Consider the following 24521-nt stretch of genomic DNA (forward strand, 5'->3'; position numbering starts at 1 on the left):
ATCCTTAAATTTTCATAATCATCATTCACTTTGCAACAGAGGCCAAATTCAATGGCTCTGGAAATAGACAAGTCCTCCAAGGCTCTGATTTCTAAGCCCAGCTCATTACCAAATTGCTGTATGACCTTGGGCACTGCACTTCACCTTTTAGAGCTTCAATTTTCTTGCTTGTCCTATGTGGGTAATACCGTTGAGCCAACTCACAGGATAGTTGCTAGGAATGCCTAATTGAATGAGATTTAAAGCATTTTGTAAATTTTATATATACACACACACACACACATACAGATATATATGTGGCCACTAAGCCACAGATATATATGGCCACTAAGCTTAATGCAAGCCTTTAACACAGATTTCAAAAGGAGCAACTCATGTTTGTATCTGCATAAACCATCAGGATGACAGTCAAGGCAAGTAGACATTTTCCTTCTATGGCAGGCACTCACAGAAGCCTATAGGCAATAGTTCTCATTTCTAGGGACTATCTCCAGTGTCCTCTACTTCCTATCCTCAACCACCAATGCACTTAAAACATCTCCAATTTGGAGAGCTAACCTTACAAATAGTGACTGGCCCTTCCTCTCTCTAAATATGGAAACTAACGCTTACACAGTTGATCTAGCTGTCAGTTTATTCCATGTGGTCCTTAACCCTGGCTGCATATTAGAATCTGAAAGGGTGCTTTTATAGACTCCTAACAGCCCTCAATCCAAACCATTTAAATCAGAATATCTCATGGGTGGAGCCCAAGCAACCGTCTATTTAAAAAAATCTCCAGGGCAGAGAACCATTGATTTAGCTCTTGGAGAGCTAGCATCTCCTATTCGTCCAATATGTAAAATAGGAAAGATCACGCAGCATGCTTAACCAAGCAACAGAAAACAAATGAGTACCAGCTAAATCATTACTGCTCTCGGCACATTTAAAAAATGCAGCCTGCCCTCTAGCTAAGTATGTCCTAATGGGTGTAATTAGAAATGTATGCTATAAAGGAGGAGGGTTAACAACACTATAATGACGTGTTGCACTTGTCTTTTCTTTTTGCCAGTGTGTGAGCGGAATGACGGGGATTTATTTTCCCCTCAACCTGACCCCTTTTCATTTTAGCAGATGAAATGTCTAGAGGCTGCCTGCCACAGGGCTACCTAATGTGTTCCACTCCGTCAGCATTAAGACTAAACTACACTGCAACGCCATATTGCACTGTATCCAGGCAGGCTTTTGGGGGGCACAGATGTCATCTAAGATACAAGCTCAAGATGTTGCTATCATTATTAGGCATGGATCCAGATTTATATATTAGAAAAATCCTTTTAGATAAATACATGCTGCCCTATCCCGTTAATGCTTTACGCTTTCATGGACATGAAAGGATGATATTCACGCCCAGTATTGTGCTGACAGCTAAAGGACAGAAGGGTTTCCAGGTCAAGCTCATGTTTCATAGCATAGTAAGAACACAACTCAGGGGCACAAACTTCAGAGGCTTCAGAGATAGAAACTTCAGCTAGAAACTTCAGAACCTCAGATCCTTCAAACTTCTTACAAAAGTGAAATGGATCACTTGGCCATTTGCTGTATGGATGGAGTCTGCTATGTTGTAAATGCACCATCGCTCGTGACGGCTCAACCACATAAATCCTGGTTTCTGCAACTTTCTGCAACACCCTTTCCAGGATGTGTCTACATGTAAAAATTAATTTACCTGAAATGTAACCTGTGGGGAGTCAATCACACATTAATATCAGTTATGATAGTAAACTTTTTGGTTTGGGAATCATGGTAAAACAAGTTAAAGAAAAATAAGTGTGAAGGCAAACCGACTAAAATGAAGTTTTTCATTCAACTATAAATATTAACACTAATTATCCCTTTTATGCATGAGGTACATGCTATCACCCGTCTTGCTGTTTTGTTTTGCAGTGTCAACCTAAAGTCACTACGTTTCGAAATTCCTTTTTTGGCTAAGTGTGGATGGAATAACAACACTAACTTTAGAATCAGGGAATCTAGAATCCCAGGTTTGTGAACTTGGGAAAATTACTTATCTCCTGGTGTCGCAAAGGGAAATAATTAGAATACCTTCTTTGGGACTTTGAAGAAGAAGAATTAGATAAAGCGATGGATGTAAAGGCGTTAGTTCAGCGTTTGGCATCCGGTAAGTACATAAAATTGTTAATTGGTAGACAGGTTAGTGTGGTAGACAGGTTAGTGTGGAGGATAGGGTAAGTGCATTTCCTCTCCCTCTTCATCTATATAACCCCTCAGCTTTCTTTGAGACCCAACAGAGGATCATCTCTTTCAAGTCTTTCCCACCCAACCCTCACCCAAGGGGCCCTCCCGCCATGCTTCCTTCCCTCTGCTTCTACAAAATCTGTGCTGTATCCTATTGTCTTCTTGCCTCTTTCTGCCTCCAAACAGTAAGCCTCCTCAGGTCTTGTTGTAGCATGTAAACCTGGTAGACAACTAATGAATGATTGCTGAATAAATAAAAGGATGAATGAGTGACGGTCATGCCTGCATGAACATATAAACATCGACCAAATATTTATTTTCTTAAAAGGGAAGTCAGAGATATTAGTTTCTACCCATAAGGCAGAGAACATGTCTGGAGAAACTCTGCTGGCATCGGAAAAAACAGATTGCTGGAGAAGTTTGTTTTTTAATTTATTTGAAAATGCTTATCTTTCTAAATTTTGGAAATTTTCAAACATATTAAGTACACCCAATGTATCCATCCATCAGCTGCAATAATTACATGCCAAGCTTGTTTCATCTATACCCCTACTCGCTCATTCACACCCAAATTATTTCAGAGAACATTCTGACATCATATAATTTCATCTGTAAATATTTCAGGATAGATTTATAAAAGATAAGGGCTCTTTTATAAACAAAACCATAGGAACACTATCATACATAGAAATATTAATACCAATTACCCTAAAATACTTATAAACACCCAACTGTCATTGAGCTGCAATTTGGGTCCAGTTGTTAACTGGGCTACAATTGGCTGATATGTCCTATAGGAGCCTCCTCCTTTTCTTTTTGTTTCCTTTGCAATTCTCTTTGAAATGAGTTAAAAATATTTTATGAATGCATTGTTTAAAAATTGGACATTAAGGAAAAATTTTGGAGTACTGGCTTTTGGGAAAATTTCTCCATTGCTGATGGTAAGAGCTGGCTTTTAATGGATGTCATAAATCAGGGAACAAGAGACAAAGCCTGTGGCCAGAGTATTCTCCCCTACACACATACACATGCGCGCGCGTGCGCGCACGCAAAAAGCCTGAATCCCTTAGTGTGTGGACTGGGAAATCACCTGTTTTGACAGAGAGAAAAGTGGGGTGCTTGTCTGTCTTGGCCTTGGTTCTAGAAGGAATAGAAAAAAAAGAAGTCACCCAGAGATTTGCTAATCAGATGCCTACAATTAATATACGTGTGGAGCTGGAATTTTCACTATTCTCTCTGGAAGCAGAATACATAAGACATAACTGTTCATAAGGTGTTCTGGATTATTCTGGAAGTGGAATACTGCAATCCTCTAGGGAGGAGATACTGTTCTAGAAATTGAGAATACAGCAAAAGAAAAACATTATTCCTGTACTCATAGACTTTACGTTCTAGTGGAGGGAGACAAATAGAAAATAAGTGTCACATGTTTAGTGTTTCATACGGCAATTAAATGATGTGCAAAAAGCCAAAAAACAAAACAGAACAAAGCAAAATGTAGAAGGGAGTGCTAGGGAATGTGTGTGTGTTAGGGGGTAATTTTAAACTTAAAGGCCTCAATGAAATCATTCCCATTTTTCAGGTCAGAGAACGGAGGCACCGAGAGGTTTGGTACCTTGTCCAAGGTGCCAGTAAAGTGATAGAGAGAAGACGTGAAACCCAAGCAGTCTGGGTCCTGAGCCTGTGTTCTTACCTGCTTTGCTTTGCTGTCACCCTCCCCCACTTCGTTGCAAATCCCTCTGCTCCTTCAACATTCTCAGCCACCTGCAAGAATTGCAATCCAATACAACGGTAATCCAATAATCTGGGTTAATGTCATAGTCACGGGGTATGACAACTGTTCCCAGGAATCAAAACTCCAAGTCAGTTAGGATCCTTGGCCCCTAGAGGAAGCCTATGAGCGCCAGGACCAGCATCATGGGCATATGATCCGTGCGGGTTCACACGGGCTCAGTGGGGCTCTTGGTTTAATGCTCTCCCGCAGCTAAAAAGTGCTAGTAGTTTTTCAGCAAGGCACTCACGTTTTCGTTTTGCACTGGGCCCTGCAAATTATATTGCTGGTCCCTGCTAAGAACAGATGATGGTGATGTGGTGAATTAGTGAGAACCTCTTTGTCTTCGGGCTCATTATCCTCTTTGGAAGTACATACTCAGAGAGGTGACTAGGAAGGGTTTGCTCCATCCTGGAGTTGACAGTTGCTTATTGTGTGTTTCTCTCTTAGCACTGAAATATCTCGAGCCAGAAAGGATTTACATAATAATCCAGTTACGTGAACTCCACAGGATGGGCGAAGAACTCAGTACCCACCGGGTCATGAAGACATGCTGTTAAACAATGTTGAGTTATGGAAATTTATATGCTTACCTACACATTTTATTTTTATTCAAGAAAACAGATTCTCCTCATTTCTCGGCCAGATAATTGAATAGCCTCATACTTTTCCCAGTGGTTTCCAATGCTGTTTAACTTCATAATTTTCTGTACTATTTTTTTTCCCCTAAAACACGAGTCTGATTTTATCACACCCATGCTTAAAATTTAACTTGTCTATCAGAATTCCAGGTAATGTCCATACTTCTAAGAAAGGCACAAATCTCTTCATGAGCTGGCTCCCGCATGTCTCTCTAGCCCTATTTCTTATCACTCTCCCATATGAACTATGCAACTGAAGCATCACAAGCTACCTGTAACTCATTTAATTAAAATGGATTTTCATGCTGCCAAGCCTCTTCACACACATCCCCTCTTCTATCTTTAAGATACTTGTAGTCCATGTTAACCTGGAAACTCCTGATCTACCAAATCTTGTCTCCTCTAACCACTTAGCTAAAGCAAGACACCCTCCTCCTGGCTACTTAATACCCTGTGCTCATTCTTCTTATAAAAGAATATGTTTACATACTTGAATCCCCTAATAAAAAGCCCCCCGATTAAAGTAACCTCATCTTATTCATCTTAATGCTACTAGCAGTTGGCACAAAACTTGGTATAGTCAGCCCTATGCAAAGCTTCCCTGAATGAATGATACCTTCATCCATTATCATTCATTCAATAACCCTTTAGGCACTTACTTTGTGGCAGCGTTTCAGTGTTTCTAAACAGTGAACAAGACAAAGAGCTTATGAGTTTCTAAACAGTGAACAAGACATAGAGCTTATGTTCTAGCTGGGAGACTGGGCAGTGCAGTGAAGAAACTAACACGGGGTGATGAACAAGAAAGAGAAGGGGAAGAAGGTGATTTCTAAGGTAGTCAGACAAAGACTCTCTGAGATATGGCATCTGAACTGAAAACAAAGCGTTGATCAAAAGGCACCCATGCTAAAGGCTGGGAGAAGAACACCTTAGGGAGAAGGAATAGCAAATGAAAGTCTGAGCAAGATAGAACAAGCGTGGTCAGAAAGGAGGCCAGGGAATTCCCTGGGGGTCCAGTGGTTAGGACTGCACGCTTTCACTGCTGAGGGTCCGGGTTCAATCCCTAGTTGAGGAACTAAGATCCAACAAGCTGCACGGCACGGCCAAAAAAAAATATTTTTTAAAAAAGAAAGGAGGCGAGCATAACCACAGGAATTTAAACAGTGGAAGGTAGGGCTTGAGTTCACAAAGTCGCCTATTAGAAAGAGACGGTGAGAGCGGGGCCTCCTGATGATTTCGACCATGTGAGGGGAGGTCCACTTCCACAGCCCTCATCATCCCTGGACCCTCCCTACCTCCCGTACTTACGTCTCCTTTGGGAAGGATAAGTGGCCCCTAAATCATGACTTTGCGAGAAAGAAGTGTACAGACATGGCTCTTCTTTCTCTCGCCTTCTCTTTCTTCGGGATACATCTGCTCGGAGGATGCACGTATTCTGATCTGTTTTTAACCAGACTCATTCAAGTTTTTAGGTGTCCAGCAGGGGCTGTGATCTGGTAGTTAAGCCTGTCTAATTCTTCTTTTTTTTTTTTTTTTTGCGGTATGCAGGCCTCTCACTGTTGTGTGGCCTCTCCCATTGCAGAGCACAGGCTCCAGACGCGCAGGCTCAGTGGCCATGGCTCATGGGCCCAGCCGCTCCGTGGCATGTGGGATCTTCCCAGACCGGGGCACGAACCCGTGTCCCCTGCATCGGCAGGTGGACTCTCAACCACTGCGCCACCAGGGAAGCCCAAGTCTGTCTAATTCTAGGGTTGAGAATGAGCTAATATTTTGATCTCCCTCTGTTTTGACGAACTCAATTGTCACTGAATTTGGGAGGGGGGGAATAGGTGAGAAAAGATAGACACCCCCCCTCAAAGTCTAAAACCCCATGTGAGCTTGTTGGTCATGTAAAATGTTATTTCATGTTCCATGCAATGTAATACAATATATATTTACCAAACTCTATTATTGTCCTGCTAGAAGAGTGTGTCTCTCTCTCTTTCTCCCTCTCTCATTTTCTCCTCACACATATGTGCGCGCACACACACACACACACACACACACACACACACACACCCCACTAAGTATCTTCTGTTTATATAATTAACAATTTTTGTGGCTTGAGCTTGAGTACTCACAAATCCTACAATTTACCCAAGGAAGGCAAAGTATGAATCAGAGGACAACGTGGGTATTCTCAACTGAGCAACTATTGCTGAGGTAGCCTCTTCACGTAGGATAAGAAAACCCTAGGGAGCAAGCTGGCTTATAAACTCTGTAGTTCCAAGTTGACATATTAAGATCACAACATTTAACTCTAACTCTAGGCTTTGTTTTAGTAATACAAATTAAATCATTCATAAATCTACCACCAGGAGTCAAAAACCAATGAGTCAAAACCTCCTGAAACCACGCTTTCATTGAAAGTCATCTTAAAATTGGACCAAAGCCAAGGAAGTGAAAAATAATTAATTCATTCTTTTTAATTGTAGAAAACGATTTAATAAACTGAAAGTAACACTCCAGCTAAAGCAAAACTAATTTATTCTATTTCTTTGTAGAAAGTACACTGAAAGTCTAAAAATAAACTTCTAATTAGAATGGGTACCTTGATTTCTAAAAGGCAACTCACCTCTATAGGGAAATAAGGATTACATTGTGTTGCATTGTATTGTCTGAAGAGAATTCTAGAGATATGAGAAAGAAACCAGACGGAAGTAAAAACATTTTGACAACAAAGAGCATTCACATTCAAGGAAACACAGACTTTTGCTAACCATAAACCATTATGAACATCATGTAAGCCACAGGATTTATTTATGGTAATGTAGCTTGACTGTTGAATGAAGAGAAATAGTGTTTGAAAGCAACTTTTAGATGCAGACTAGAAGGCATAACAGTGGATTCCAGGTGTGAAAGACAGAAGAACCTCATGCATCAAATCTACATTCGATTCTTTTGTTTGCTTTTTTATTGATTTGATTTTGTTTGGTATGTTAGCTTTTTTTTTTTTTTTTTTTTTTTACAGTACGCGGACCTCTCACTGCTGTGGCCTCTCCCGTTGCAGAGCATAAGCTCCGGACACGCAGGCTCAGCGGCCATGGCTCACGGGCCCAGCCGCTCCGCGGCACGTGGGATCCTCCCGGACCGGGGCACAAACCTGTGTCCCCTGCATCGGCAGGCGGACTCTCAACCACTGTGCCACCAGGGAAGCCCCGCTTTCTTTTTAAAAGACAGCCAACACTGTTTACGATAGACAATGGATAGGAACAATAGCATACGTATTTTGATATGAATTCAAAGTACACGGAGACTCCATATTTTGTTTGTTTGAAGTAAACTTTCTGGCTCAGATCACGCCCAGGGTGAGTGCCTTCTCCCTCCTCCCAGTTTCTGTTCTACATGAAGCTGTCATTCGAGTGCATTTATAACCCCTGGAGCTTCATTTTCCTTTTCTAGATTTCTACTTAATTTACGACAGCTCTCTTCCTGAGCTGAAGCTTTGAAGTGAAAAGAGGATGATGTTTGTGGTGGAAGCAGGCGGGCAGGTTCTGCACTCCTCTGCCTATATATAGTTCAGCACTGAGAGGGATGGACAGAAACCTAAGGAAGTGAAGGGAGTCAGGGTCTGAGTTCTCTCCCAAAGGGCTGAGCATGGGTGTCCTGGAGAGGCTGGTCTCAGCGGTGAACAATCAGTGTCCCTATCGGTTCCTGCTGCCTTCCAGCGCCACTGTCCCCTTCCCCTTCTAGATGCCTCCTGACCTGAAGGGGGCTGATGAATCCACGGGCTGCTGCGTGATTGAAGGACCAATCTGATACAAACTGGGCCATCAGACTCTCTTACTTGGTAAGCCGAATAAAGACCCTGAAGGGAAGGAAGCTTCTGTGGGTGCTGGGTTCTTGACTTCCCCGGTGTTTTGTAGAGTAAGGACTAGAGAGCCATTCTTGGGCTCTATAGCTGCTACTTATGAGAGTAGAGATTCAAAGGAAGCCTGTTAGAAGGGGCAGGACAGCAGGTATACACAGAGAAGCAGAGATGGAAGAATCACACTGATTCTGACAGTTGAAGAGAGAACCCTCAGCTCCTGTTTGCATTTCTAGTTATTATATGTCCATAAATGTTCTTTTTCTTATTTTCGGACATCTGTGAGATTTCCTGTTCTAACTTCCCAATAAGCCTCTTTTTACTTACTGTAGATTGGAAAGCTTCACAGAAAAACCTTTGATTCTTGAAAACCAAAATAGACTTGATTAGAACAATATTGTAGAGGGAAGTTACATCTTTTTTAAAGAATCCATTGGCTCATAGTTAAATTAAATATTTCTACAGGTCAGTGGTCCTCAAAGGTTAATGTTTCTTAAAATGACTAAGGCAGTTGGTTTGAAAATGCAGATCTGGAGGCCCCAATCCTGACTTCAAAATCAGAATCTCTTAGGGTTTTAACAAGCATTCCAGGTAATTCTGAGCTAGAATTCCATGGGCCACACTTTTAGAAACTTGTTCAAACTATTCTAAGTTTTATCCCTTAAACAATCCAGGCCACTGAAAGACTGCACATGACCATAATTCTGCATTTCAACATTATACCCTTCAGTCATATATTAAAAAGACTCTATGACTTTAATGCACTTCCTATAGACATATTGCCTCAGTTGATGACCTCAGTTAAAATGTGGAGTTCCAATAGGAAATTACTTTTAGGAATTAGCAATCAAATAGCCTTTGCTTCCCTTAAGATACTCATACGACTTCACTGAAATATTAATAACCCAAAGAACAGACTGACTGCACAAAAGAATGACTGAATGAATGAGTGAGTGAATGAATGAATGAATACAAGGGATGGAATGTGTTTCCACTTTAACCACATTTGCCAGGAAACCAGAGACAGATTTGATTCCCGAAATCCCACATCTTCTATTGCCGCCATCATCACGTGTTACAAAAGATATTCAGTTGTAAAGGCAGATCACCTTTCCTTTTAGCAGTCTGTTAGGTTTTGCTTAAGCACGTACGTTCTAACTAGCATCCATTTATTTGACACAGATATACTGAATTCTATTCTGTTTTAAGTTTCTTATGAGGCATTTTGGGAGAGAAAACTGAAAACGGTTTAGCTCTCAAAGACTTCGTGTCTCTTCGGAGAGACCCAAAACACGTTTACCGAGAGTGAGAATGCAAGCCGTTCAGACAGCGTTATGAGACTCAGGAGTGAGAAGTGGTTATTTCCAGCAGAAGGATCAGGGCAAGTTCTCTGGAGAAGGGAGGGCTTTACATCTGGTAAGACGGGCAATGAGTAGAGATGAGAAAGATACTCTAGGCAGAGTGGAATTCTGATTTTCCTTACTACCTTTTCTCACAGCTCCTTGAATCTCTGCAGAGCGCATACTATATTTTGTAACTGCATATTCATTTAGGCAATTATATATTCGAGGCCTCCATCTTCCGTCACTAGACAGCACTCACCACAGCAGACGGCTGTGTGTGTTTTCCTCACCACTTTACACCTATACTTACAGTACTTAGCACAGCGTCTAGAACACAGTGATGGTTCAGCAAATATCTGCTACCGAATGAGAGCCTAGGCTTCCTCGTGCTTTTGCCATTTATTCGTTTTGCAATCTTGGGACCCATAGCTAAGCCTCTATGTCCTCCTATGTAAGATGGGGTCATAATAGTCCCTTCCATATAGACATGAGGTAACAAATAGGACACTGTATGTCAATAAATTATAGCTATTATCACTTTGATAGGAAGAGGCAGTGATGTGAAGCAAAGTAGAAGTTACAGGCTTTTAGCAATAAGCGTTTGAACTTGCCTGGATTTTTTTCCCTGTAACTTTACAGGCTCACCAGGCAAAGCAGTGTAGCAAGTTTAATTTAAACTGGGTATTTGGACCTGGTCTTTGCTCCTGTTGGACGAGGTGGCCAGGAGGACCTCCCTTGAAGATCGCGTTCTTCTTTTATGGAATAGGACTAACAGAACGGCTGTTCCTGTATCACGAAACTGCCCTGATGGTCAATGAGAGAGCACACGTGAAAGCTCTGTGTGACCGATCTGTGCTGTACAGAGCCTGTGCCTCAGGATTGAGAGTACCTGGCTGTGAATCCTGGAATTGCTAGTAAACAAGCAAGATGAGCTGTGCCTCTGTGAAAACAGGGCTTGTTGTGGCATGAAAACAGGCAGTCCCTCAGGTCAGAGAAATCTGGATTCCAACCCTGGCTCTAGATCTACCACCTGCGGCCACTGGAGGAAGTAACGAAAAATCCCAGCTGGCGATACTGTGAACTCCAGGTCCCTGTAAATACACATCAATCTCTGGTCCAGAAAGAAGGGGGGCTAGAGGGTAGGAGGAAGAGTGTGGACTGAGAAGGCGACCCAGTCAGCTATTAAGTGGACTAACATTCGCTCTGAGCAAGGGGTGTAGGTAACGCCCGCCCTCTGAGCAGCAGCTCCCCTCATAACCCAGTGGTGTTCTGAGTACTGGGGCTATGTAGTGATCTCTAGGCTTTAAATTATAGACTAAAGGGGACACATCCTCCCCAATGGAGCCTATAAAAACAACGGCACCTATACTCTGTGTATTGGGGTTGTGGCTTGGGATGTATATGTAAGATACACATCTTATTTTATTTAGTTTTTCAAAAACACTTGGGAATAGAAAACATCCAAAATTTATAGAGGTTGTAACTTAGATTTAAATTAAGTCACTTTCTCAAGGAAAGTCATTAGATGATTATGTTGCCTTCAACACTATTTTGGGGGCTGGTGTTCCAGGACCCAAATCTTCATTACTCAAACACAATAGACTCTTCATTCTTTTTTTTTTTAAACAATTCCTAAGATTTTTAAAAATTAATTAATTAATTTATTTTTGGCTGCGTTGAGTCTTCGTTGCTGCACGTGGGCTTTCTCTAGTTGTGGCAAGTGGGGGCTACTCTTAGTTGCGATGTGCAGGCTTCTCATTACGGTGGCTTCTCTTGTTGCGGAGCACAGGCTCTAGGCGGGCAGGCTTCAGTAGTTGTGGCGTGCGGGCTCAGTAGTTGTGGCTTGCAGGCTCTAGAGTGCAGGCTCAGTAGTTGCGGTGCAGGGGCTTAGTTGCTCCGCGGCATGTGGTATCTTCCTGGACCAGGGCTCGAACCCATGTCCCTGCACTGGCAGGCAGATTCTTAACCACTGCACCACCAGGGAAGTCCCGACTCTTCATTCTTTGGGTATAAATTAGTACTCCATCCTCTATTTCCCAGGTGGAGAAAAGTATAGATGATGGGCCTTAGGGGGGAAGGAAGGGACCATATGCACTTGAAAGGAGTAAGTAAAGAGACAGGCTGATGCTAGTATGCCTTTGAGTGGGAGAAAGGTGATTTTTGACCTATTTGACATTCTGAATGACCAATACCTTTTCCCCTAACTGGCCTGGACGCACTGAACACTCTGTTAATGCTTTGATTTCATCTAAATGGAAGCAAAATCTTTAGGAATTAGAGCTGGTAGTAGGACAGATATGGAGTTCATTTAGTCATTCATTCAGCAACAATTACTAAACACCCATCATGTGCCTTCTAGATTTTATAATCTAAGAAAAATACAGACATGGAAACAAGTGCATTATACCAGCACATGGATGACTAGATAATGCAGGATAGCAACAAAATAAAAGACAAGTTCCCCAGTCTTAAGGAACTTACATCACCATCATCATCAAAATTGCTGCCACGTGTCCTATTCTCATTTAATCCTATGAATTGGGTGCCAATATTATCTCATTTTAGAAAGGAGAAAACTGAAACACAACAAAGTTTAAAGTGCATCTAATACGACTTGTACAGCAAAGATCGGATTTGAACCAAGGAAGTCTAACTTGAGGTGCCGTGTTCTTAACCACTAAATAGTACACCACCTGGACATTAAAAAAACATGACTGTCTTTGACACTGGAAACTCAAGACGTAACTCCAGGAGGTTTGATGCAGGAGCAAAGGATCCCACCAAATAAAGTTGCCTAGCAATTCCCAGCAGTAGTTTGCCTTCGGCCTTCCTATTACCATGACACTGCTCGCCAGCAGGCCCCCTAGAGATGAAAGTTAAAGGAGCTCCCTCAGCCTTAAATTATTAAGACTGACAAATAATTAATCATTAGCTCCATGGTTTCTAGGAATTTACAGGAAGACCTATTTTGAATATGCCACATTTTATCTACTCAAGTGTCTAATAACTTTACCTCTTACATATTTTTCCCTTCCATGGAAGTGATATACACATCTGGGCATCATGACAAAATTAGCCACTGGCAGTAAAAAGGGGGATAACAGTAAAACAAGGGTGGCCATGAGCTGATGGTAATTTTTACTTGGTGATGGCTGTATAAGAGTGCATTCTATTAATCAGTAATATTTTATATTAGCATTATATTAATTTATGTAGATGTCTGAAATTTGTATTATTAAATGTTGAAAATATAAAGTGAGCTCCTTTAAAGGTAGCTTGAGAGAAATCTTGGAAAATCAGTACTGATTTGTGACTTTAAAGTAAAAACATTAAATGGGATAGTTATGAGATCAGTGGCCAAGATAATTAATTTCCAATACTATCCCAGCAAACAGTTATCAATGATAATTGATAAGTGTATGTGAAGATACCCTGAAAGGATAAAGCACTAAATGAGCGTGCCTCATCCCTGCCCACGTATAAGAGTCACTTATGGTGAGTTTTAATACTGCAAACGTCCCTTCAACGTGAAGAGATTCTAACGTGGGATGAGGTGAGGCATCTGTGTATTGAAAAAAACTCCATGGGGCTACCTCTACAATGAACAAACTGTAGCTATTATTAGGTAAACGGTACTGAGTAGTTATGCAGGTATTTGCGTTATAGGCTGAAGGAAGAATAGAGAAATTAGTAAGAACATCACCAAAGAATGGTTCTTGACCATTTGGCTAATTTTTTGCTGGGACTTAAAATTTGGAGAGTCCACAGGAGTGCCACAGCTTGATAGTTATTTGATTTGCTTCGAAGAATGTGGGACCACCATTCATCCTTTAAGGAGAGACTCAGATGAACAGGAACAAGAAGACAGGAAGCAAGGCTAGCCACTAGCTAGAGATTGTTCATGGCTTGAGAATACTTTTAAGTTGTAAGGATTTTTAGATCATGAACACAGCCAGAAGCAAATAAAACCTCATGGAACTCACCCATTACTAACACACAAATCACTCCTGGTACACTCTGCCCCTGGGAAACCACCTTGGCTTTCTGAGAGGTTTAGAATGGATTTGGTTTGGGATTCACATAATCAAGGGATTCTCTGGTCATACCAAAAACCTATTAAATCGTAATACCTTGGAGGAGGCCCCATGCATTGGGATATTTAAGAAATCTCTAGGTGATTCCGTTGTGCTGCCAAATTTAGGGACTAGGAGTCTAAGCTCTTCTCCACTTTGATGACTCAACCTGAAACCACAGGTGCAAAAGAGTTCCCCCATCCTCATTAGTGGAGGTTGCCACCTACTCAGGCCCATCCTTCTCTTGATCTCTCAGTTTAGGTTAAGCCACTTCACTCCACCCCACACCCCAATCTACCTGTGTCCCCACCTGTTGGTCTGTCCCTAGTCCACTCTTTTCACTTTATAACTTTGGCCATGTCATTGCCTTGCTAAAAAATGCCTAACCCCACCTCTACCTGGAGCTTTGTAATCAACATACAGGTTATCACCTTGGAGCTTGTAGAAAGGTCTAATTCCAGGTCCAGGTATACTGAATTAGAACTTACATTTTAATTAGATCCCCCAGGGACTTGTAAAAGCATTTCATTTCGACAAGTACTGCTTTAAGACACTATTTCCCAAAGTATCTTTTGAAGGATGTTCCCAAGAACAGAGAATCTACTGCCTGGATTCAAAACCACACTCTTCTCTCTCTTCACAGGACATCTGTCCATTCAAAACATATTAATTGAGTGACAACTATACCTTTTACTATGCTGGGTTTAGAGGATCTAGTGGTGAAGATGACAGAAGTGGTCCCTGCACTTGTGGACGTACACTCTAGCAAAGGCAACAGGATGCTGTGGGATGACCTAGTTAGTAAGGTGCATGGGGAGGGTCTACTGCGGTCTAGGAGATGAACACAACGTTCCTGGGGAAAGGCTGCTACAGCAGGTCCCTGCTGATCTAGAGGTCGGAGGACCAAGAAGGAGGCGCAGCTGAACACAGCTCCAGCACCACACAGGGCAGGTGCAAAGGCTTGGAACGACGATAGAATTGCCTGCCCCATGCCTACCCCACACAAGGCACTGAGGGCTCTAAGTACTTTCCTTATATGTAGGTGTGGTTATTAACTCTGTTTCACAGATGAGGAAACTGAGGCACAGAGAGATTAAGTAATGCAGCCACCGTCACAGAGCTAAACTTGGGACTCAAAATCCTGGCCATCTGGCTCCAGCACCTCTGTGCTTAGCCATCATACTCTACCATGCCTGAGCCGGGAAGAATATGAGGCATTCAAGAAGCTGAAAAACAGGCTGTATGCCCAGAGTTCAAGTAGCACTCGTTCATGGATCGATGATCCTTTTTTATCTTACGGGAGGAAATACATCACCATTCAGTGGCAGCTTCTTACAACGCAAATTTTTGGAAACATCCCATAGTTATTGAGTCAGAATATCTAGTCATGGAGCTGAACATCTGCATTTTAATACTGCTTCCAGGTGATTCAGAATCAATAAAGTTTGAGAACCATAGATTTAGCTGTACAATTTCCTCCTATAATCTCCTCCCTAACACCATCTCCCCTAATTAACCCATAGTTATTTAAAAAAATATGGGTCCCAAAGTATAAACTAAACACGAGGGTAAACAGTATTGAAGCGGAAAGCTGGAAGAAATCTGAAAACGGAATCAATGCTCCTCCTGGTCGCTGGCTGCCAGGCTGTGAAAAGAATTATCTAGGCTCAAACAATTGGAGGTAAAAAGAGACCACAGAGGCTTAAAACTATTTTCATTACAATGCTAACCATGTAAATAACTAGTTGAATCCCTGGAAGTTGTAGTAAAATCTAAAATTGCTGGAAGAGCAATTCTTTCACATGCCCTATGATTCCTCCATCCTTAGGCAGCACTAGGAGAAGATGCTCATGCAGCAGAGAGAATTTTCTCGAATACAGAATGCATGCAATAGCAGTAGCTGAAGTAATCTCTGGCCACTGGGGCATATGGGCTCAACAGAACTAATATGCCTCCTTAAGTGTCGGGGGACCCTGACAGCTCTAACACCAATATCTGGCTGCCAGTAGGGTATTCTTTTTAATTCAGCCTTTTCCTTTCTTAAAACCATTTAACAGAAGAATTATGTTAATCTCTTATGAGGACGAAACTAAAAGAAATAGCTGAACTTCAATAAACCTCCATCATCATAGCTTATTTTATCTTCTTGCATTTTCCCAATGTTTATCTTTAAGAGCTTGAATGTTTTGCGGGTACATTACTATTAAAATTTCAAAAGCCAACCTGCTAGATGTTACCTTTCAAATGGTTCAGAATAGAGATCACAGCTTTTCTGTCCTACTCTGTCTGGAAATGACATTCCCCTGGCTACTCTACAAACCCTGTTTATCCAGATCAATCAGTTTGAATTTTCATTTAAGAAAATAAGTTTTGGAGCACCTCTGGAAGAGACTGCTATCTCCACCCCTCAAAAGATCAGATAAATATTCCGCTGTATTTTCAAAGCTCTTTTGTATTCCACACATTTAGTTCTGATTCTATCCATAAGCAAAGTTTACTGGATGCTACTCGGTTAACACTGACAAAGGACAGTTGAAATGGCAGTTAGAAAACCTTATGCAGGTGCCTCATCACGGAAATACAAGATACCGATGATGATCATCTCCAAGAGCTGTCATAATCCCCTTGCCAATCACTGAGAGGTGGTTTGAAGCGGCAGGCAGATCTGTGTCAATAGTGGCTATATTGTCATGCCACCGCCACGAAGATGTGGGAGTCAAAGAGCAACTGGGGGATCCTAGATGCACAGGGCCGGAATTTTCCGAGGAAAAGTGTTAGTAATCTCACTCTTTGTGGCAGGTTGTCTCTTCGCAGAACTGCATGCTTCCCTCTCCCTTCTTGCAGGAGGCTAGTGCAGAGATACAGTGAGAGCCAGGCCGTGCTTGAGAGGACGTGACAGCCAAGACAAGGCCAGGGAGGTGTGGATAAGACCCATTTTACTCTGAGCACTAGGGTCAATATTCTTCCGTCCTTCCTTTTCCTGGATGTGCTTTTCTTGCCATGGCAGTGGTATGAGTCATAGGACCAAGGCTAGGGTGTCAGACTAGGGGAAACGGACCAAGTTATGAAGTTTAGGTCTTAGGCCAGAACGGAACTTTGGGACTAGGAGTTTTTGGATCTCCACATGGACTAGCTCCATCACGGGACTGAAATAAGTGTAGGGGAAAAGACCTGTTCTAAGAAAGGCAGTAATTTTACAAAGGTTCTCCTGTGTGTTTATTAGGACTTAGCTATTAAGTATCCTGGATCACAGCACTCCAAATACACCCAGATGTATAAAACATCACCGTTAAGAGTAAAGAAACAGAAATCATATATTGCCAATGTCTGTACCTGTTCAACACTTTTTAATGTATTGGCCCCTATTCTTCTATAGGCTTATATAATTTATCAGTGATGTGCATATAGCGTTTAAGGCCCTACATTCTAATGAAGATGCCTGGAGTCAGGCTTAAGCACACAGGAGCCACAAAGGAACTGTGATGGTATTCATGCTTTATAAGGAACCACGTTTGAATGGCTGTTCAAAATGCCACAACAGGGTTAATAGAAGATGAGGACCCCTACAACACACACGTGTAAAATAATGGCATGTAATATGTTTTCCCTGCCACATCTTAATGGATCTGGAAATCCAAGACTTCATTTACAAATGTTACAAACTTTGCTCCCAGGGTGACATGCAAATGGAAAAGAAGGGAGCCCCCGTACCACCATCTCTCGCTTATTTAGCAGTGGGAGAGGCATTCAGGAGATCAGGAAGGAAAGAAAACACTAAGAAAATAGCATCCACCTACCTGGTTGGCACAGCCTCGGGCAGGGCGTCCACTCACTGAAGGCGGTCACAAGACAGTCTTTTTTGCACGGGAGCAGGCAAGGGCGTACTGTTTCCGGCCGAGTAGATTCCGGACATCTGCCAATGTGAAGAGACCAGATCAATATTTCCTGGAGAAGGTAAGTGGTTTAGCCTAGACCATAGGATTTCAGAACTGAAAACACTGAGACCCTGTTGTTCCTTTTATAGATGTGGGAAGAAAGACCCAGGAGGAGAAGCTACTTGCCCAAGGGCTCAGAGCCAGAGGCAGAGCACAAAACAGACTTCATCTCTCTTGATCCAGAGACCAAAATAGTTCTCACTGGACCAGGAAAGGAATAACAATCGCTGAAACCAACGAAAGACAAATCCTAAGTGAATTTCTCCCCATTGCATGAATTCAAATAACATTTGATTTTTTTCAGAGTGGACAAATCTGATACATTTTTTGAAAAGTGTTTTATCCAGGGTAATACATCAATTCAGTGATATTGTACAAGGCAACATATGGATATACTGGGAAACAAAAAACAGTGAAGACCACTGAAAATAATATACATATTTGATAATTAGCATGATTTTAGAATACTGAAGTATTGGCAGGTGTCTTTTTAGAGCATGTAAATTGATGAGTTAGAATAAGCAAGACATGAGAATAGTATGTTTGTTTGCAAATAACAAACACACTAACAAGCATTAACAAGAGAAACATTTCAATTCTGCTATTTTGCTGATAATGTAATGTTCAGACTTGGGAGGAAAGTAGTCAGTGGATTCATAATCACTTGGAAGAACTAAAGTCTCAGAAAATGGCAAGCAAGTTTTTGTTTTTGTTTTTTGCGGTATGCGGGCCTCTCACTGCGGTGGCCTCTCCCGTTGTGGAGCACAGGCTCGCGACGCACAGGCTCAGCGGCCATGGCTCACGGGCCCAGCCGCTCCGCGGCACATGGGATCTTCCCGGATCGGGGCACGAACCCGCGTCCCCTACATCGGCAGGCGGACTCCCAACCACTGCGCCACCAGGGAAGCCCAAGTTTTTGTTTTTATTTGCATGCTTATCTGCTTATTTTTATGAGTGCAGGGGGCTAAAATCCACATTTATTATCTTATAAAACAGTGATATGCTAAGAGGAAAAACAGGAAAGCACTCTACAACTTATATTTGCATTTTAAAATTCTGTTTCCTATAAATTTCTTATAAAGTACAGAGATACAGTGTGTACAAAGCCTGATAGCATGAACTTTGGTATTGGATAGTCAGTGGTGAGTGAAGTGCTTTTCCCACATTCTTTCACTTATTCCTAAGGACCGCAGTGAAAGGCATTATAATCTTCATTTTCAGATGATAAACTGAGGTGCTGAAAGAATAAGTAATGGATCCAAAATCACATGGATTAAATAAATTAAATTATTAGTAATTTAATAAATAAAGTATTGATTATCAATAAATTATTAGTGGCATTATTATTAATCATCCTTAATACACACAAAAAATTGTCTATCAAATAGATCAATTCAATGAACCTAAAAATAGAAAGAAAAAAGAGTGTCTTTAGAGGAAATAGCATTATTTAAAAAAGATAATCTGGTAAGGAAAATTTATGTCATACTTTAGTAGAACCAGCAAAAAACACTAAACTCATTCCCAAGTCCTTTGTTCGTACCCTGAAAGCTCCTAAAATTAAATTGAACTGCTATTTATTCTATCTCCTCTCCAATCTCTCCTGCTATCTAGCTGGAAATGAAAGTACAACGTGAGGAATGTCATTTTCCTGTGTGCTCAGCGGGGCAGCAGGGCTTGGGGGTGCAGGGACCCAGCTAGGACACACTCACTCAGACATCCACAAATAGCTCAGAAATGCTTGCGGTGCTGGTTTGGTTTCAGGCTTTCTGGGAGGGTGGCTTTTTCTGCAGGGACTTTGTTCGCTTCAGTTAGCAGTAGGTGTTAATCTCTTTTTTTAAAAATGTTTTAGATATACCTTTATTGAGGTAGAACTGATACAGAAAGAACTGCACCTATTTAATGTGCATAATTTGATGAATTTGGACATATGCAAACACCTGTGATACCATCTCCACAATCAAGGTAATAGACGTATCCAACACCTCCCAAAGTGTTCTTGCGTCTCTCGGTTTTTGTTTCTATTTGTTGTGTGTGTGTGGTGTTAATCTCTTTTGGGGAACTGATATTGCCTACTTTTCAATTTATACTTTATTAACAGCACTCACAATAAATATTCACTGGGCACCATGTCAACTCTTCGTGACGTGGTGCCCTGTCTCTATCTGTGTTCTTCTTCTAGATCCACAAGCGAGAAAGGGTATCATACCCTCAATGGCAAAGGTCAAGCTCAGGTCACACTGCTTTTATAGAGACCACGAACTGAGGGCTTTCCTGAAATGTGATCCCTGGTCTGATAGGTGCCAAATATTCTCTTAGGAGTGAAACTGTCTTTTTGTTCATTTCTTTCCCAATAATGTTGACCTTTTCATTAGAGGTTCAACTTCCTCCTCCCTTCTATTTACATGCTGTCTACCTCTCCCAGGATCATCACATTTCTTTTTTTTTCTTTTGTTTTTTTATGATTCAATTAAAATATATCTGCATACAACGTTTCAAAATTACATTTTTTTTTGTATATAGTCCTATCTATACTCTTGAGATAATGTACATACCAATAAAAGATAAATTAAAAAATGAGAATCAGAACTGTAGGGTTAAAATTGGTTTGAAAAGTCATTTACCCCAACCTCTCATCTGACTTTTCTTTTTTTTTAATTTTATTTATTTTTTTATACAGCAGGTTCTTATTAGTCATCAATTCTATACACATCAGTATATACATGTCAACCCCAATCGCCCAATTCATCACACCACCATCCCCACCCCCCTGCCGCTTCCCCCCTTGGCGTCCATACGTTTGTTCTCTACATCTGTGTCTCAACTTCTGCCCTGCAAACCGATTCATCTGTACCATTTTTCTAGGTTCCACATATATGAGTTAATATATGATATTTGTTTTTCTCTTTCTGACTTACTTCACTCTGTATGAGAGTCTCTAGATCCATCCACGTCTCAACAAATGACCCAATTTCGTTCCTTTTAATGGCTGAGTAATATTCCATTGTATATATGTATCACAACTTCTCTATTCATTCATCGGTCAATGGGCATTTAGGTTGCTTCCATGACCTGGCTATTGTAAATAGTGCTGCAATGAACATTGGGGTGCATGTGTCTTTTTGAATTATGGTTTTCTTTGGGTATATGCCCAGTAGTGGGATTGCTGGATCATATGGTAATTCTATTTTTAGTTTTTTAAGGAACCTCCATACTGTTCTCCATAGTGGCTGTATCAATTTCCATTCCCACCAACAGTGCAAGAGGGTTCCGTTTTCTCCACACCCTCTCCAGCATTTGTTGTTTGTAGATTTTCTGATGACGCCCATTCTAACTGGTGTGAAGTGATACCTCATTGTTGTCCCAGAGGTCTCTTAGGCTGTCTTCATTTCTTTTCATTCTTTTATCTTTATTCTGTTCCGCAGCAGTGAATTCCACCATTCTGTCTTCCAGGTCACTTATCCGTTCTTCTGCCTCAGCTATTCTGCCATGGATTCCTTTTAGTGTAGTTTTCATTTCAGTTACTGTATTGTTCATCTCTGTTTGTTTGTTCTTTAATTCTTCTAGGTCTTTGTTAAACATTTCTTGCATCTTCTCGATCTTTGCCTCCATTGTTTTTCCGAGGTCCTGGATCATCTTCACTACCATTATTCTGAATTCTTTTTCTGGATGTTTGCCTATCTCCACTTCATTTAGTTGTTTTTCTGGGGTTTTATCTTGTTCCTTCATCTGGTACATAGCCCTCTGCCTTTTCATCTTGTCTATCTTTCTGTGAATGTGGTTTTTGTTCCACAGGCTGCAGCATTGTAGTTCTTCTTGCTTCTGCTGTCTGCTCTCTGGTGGATGAGGCTATCTAAGAGGCTTGTGGAAGTTTCCCGATGGGAGGGACTGGTGGTGGGTAGAGCTGGCTGTTGCTCTGGTGGGCAGAGCTCAGTAAAACTTTAATTCTCTTGACTACTGATGGGTGGGGCTGGGCTCCCTCCCTGTTGGGTGTTTGGCCTGAGGCGACCCAACACTGGAGCCTACCCGGGCTCTTTGGTGTGGCTAATGGCAGACTCTGGGAGGGCTCACGCCAAGGAGTACTTCCCAGAACTTCTGTTGCCAGCGTCCTTGTCCTCACGGTGAGACAGAGCCACCCCCCGCCTCTGCAGGAGACCCTCCAACACTAGCAGGTAGGTCTGGTTCAGTCTCCTATGGGGTCACTGCTCCTTCCCCTAGGTCCCGACGTGCACACTACTTTGTGTGTGCCCTCCAAGAGTGGAGTCTCTGTTTCCCCCAGTCCTGTCGAAGTCCTGCAATCAAATCCCACTAGGCTTCAAAGTCTGATTCTCTAGAAATTCCTCCTCCTGTTGCCGGACCCCCAGGTTGCGAAGCCTGACGTGGGGCTCAGAACCTTCACTCCAGTGGGTGGATTTCTGTGGTAAAATTGTTCTCCAGTCTGTGATTCACCCACCCAGCAGTTATGGGATTTGATTTTACTGTGATTGCACCCCTCCTACCGTCTGACTGTGGCTTCTCCTTTGTCTTTGGATGTGGGGTATCTTTTTTGGTGAGTTCCAGTGTCTTCCTGTTGATGACTGTCCAGCAGCTAGTTGTGATTCTGGTGTTCTCACAAGGGGGGGTGAGAACACGTCCTTCTACTCCGCCATCTTGGTTGGGATCATCACATTTCTAATTTTCCTAAATTTACTCTTAATCTCCAAAAATACTCTCCTTGACTATTAGCAACTTATGTGTCCTCCACTTCTAAACACTATAATGTTTATTTTCTGTATTGTTTATTGTCACTGATTAAAAAAAAAAACCTTTTGATATCTTCTGCGTTGCTGGTTTTCTGTGTGTGTGTGTTTGTGCGTGTCTGCATGCACATGGGCATGCGTTATACATACGCTAATTTTGAATGCCTTGATGGTAGAATTCCATCTCATACCATATCTTAAAAATACCAGATCTTAATGCTGTGTTAAGTATTTAGTAACAGTAAGTGAATGATTGACAAGTATTCTATGCTGTGGAGGCTGAAGACAGATCTCTGGGAATATTAGGCAAATTTATCCAGCCATTTTCAAAACAAAACTGAAGCCTTGAAAAGCAGGGTAACATACGGATTCATGTTTTAGTGAGTAAACACAGTACGGCTTCTTGCCTTTTGTCATAATTTATACTTCCTGCTCTCGTGCAACACTCTGATTCTAGATTGGCAATACTCTTGTTAAAAGGGTGAATATACTTCATTTCAACACATATATTTTCCTGGACTTGCAGTGGAGTAATGACTGCCTCTTGGTCACGCTGTAGGTTTTAGTTCCTGTGCTGAAATGCATCAAACTGAGCTACAAAGATCTGCCATTTCTCAGTTATGTGTCCATAATCATGAGGCAGACACTGTGCTCCATCTCCGGGAGCAGTCCTCCAACCCAGGGACTGAGGGACCATCTCAACCTGCCAACTTTTTAAACATTAAATGTGTAAACGGAGCTCGCCATTACTATATCTCACCAAATGCCCAGCGTTTTCCCATGAAAGGCAGAAAGTGTTTTACATGACCTTTGGATGGCTTTGAGTTGTGTGATTTAAATCTTTATTATTATTTTTTGCACACTACAACTGAAAAAATATACATTGGGTAGTGAAACAAAACCAACAAAATCCCCCAAATATCCCAACAAGCTCTCACTTCTGTTTGAGTTGTGTCCTAGCTAGTCCTCATTTTCTGATATGATCAGTTCTATTACTCATGCTATGGTAACATTCTCACCTATACAATTACGTGGAAACCAGAACACCAACCCTGGGAAGCAAGACCTTGCAAGGAATTCTGTGCATCCCCGTGCAGTGGGTTTAGAGATAAAACATATCACGACAGCCCATCCAATTCATGGAGACATGCTTCTTTTTTCTACTGTGAAGGCCGCTCTTTCTTTAGGATATTTTCTTTTTCTTTCCTCTTTCTATTGCCATTACCCTCACCCCAAGGGTTTCACGAATGGAGGGAAATTTTTTCCACTGCAATAGCTTTCACATAAAAAAGAGCAAGAGCATATTATTCTGAAAGGGCAAGGCAAAGGAGACTTTCTCTTGCTGATTATCTCACTATTTCACTGTGTGCTTCACTGGACACTAGGTATTATTTTCTTAGCTCAATTAATCTCATTGACCTCAAGAATTTTAATTAACTTTACTTAAGTCAATGCAGGCTCCTCTTGTTTAGCAGGATCCTTTGGAGACATACAGTAAGAATTAAAACTAGGTTGTTAAGTCTCCAGCCTCATTAAAAGTGCAAAAAGTAATCAGCAATGTCTTTCTGTGTGTGTGTGTGTTAGGGAAAACATCTGTGCAATTCATTTTTCTATGTTGGAAAACCGAGTAAAACTGGAGGTTATTCACTGTAATAATATTTTAGTCTTACTTATGTAGATTATCGAATAAAAGCATATGCATTTGTGAATTATGCTTTAAACTATCAACTTTTGGCCCTGTGGTTTTTCTGGTCACAAAATATCATTAAGTTAACATCTGTATAAGCTGATGGGCTCAGAGACTTTAATAAAAAATTGTCATTCAATATAATCATGGGGCTAGACGAGGAGGTACAGGGCTATTTGAACACATAACCCATCCCCTCATGTCCAAATAGCCTTTAAAGTGTGATGATAATGTATTTGGTAGTTGT

The 24521-nt window shown here is 41.5% G+C and overlaps 1 protein-coding gene across 2 annotated transcripts in view; it reads right to left on the reverse strand.

The window, feature by feature from the left end:
• The window catches only part of THSD7B (thrombospondin type 1 domain containing 7B), a 1218744-nt gene that overhangs the window by 381807 nt on the left and 812416 nt on the right, over positions 1–24521 (reverse strand). For both annotated transcript variants that reach the window (XM_030883051.2, XM_060302483.1), the window contains one exon: positions 17711–17826. In XM_030883051.2, coding sequence (XP_030738911.2) covers positions 17711–17826 — 116 coding nt within the window. The remainder of the gene's footprint in view (positions 1–17710; positions 17827–24521) is intronic.

The sequence above is a fragment of the Globicephala melas genome, chromosome 7, assembly GCF_963455315.2.
Source record: "Globicephala melas chromosome 7, mGloMel1.2, whole genome shotgun sequence".
NCBI classification, from domain to species: Eukaryota; Metazoa; Chordata; class Mammalia; order Artiodactyla; family Delphinidae; genus Globicephala; species Globicephala melas.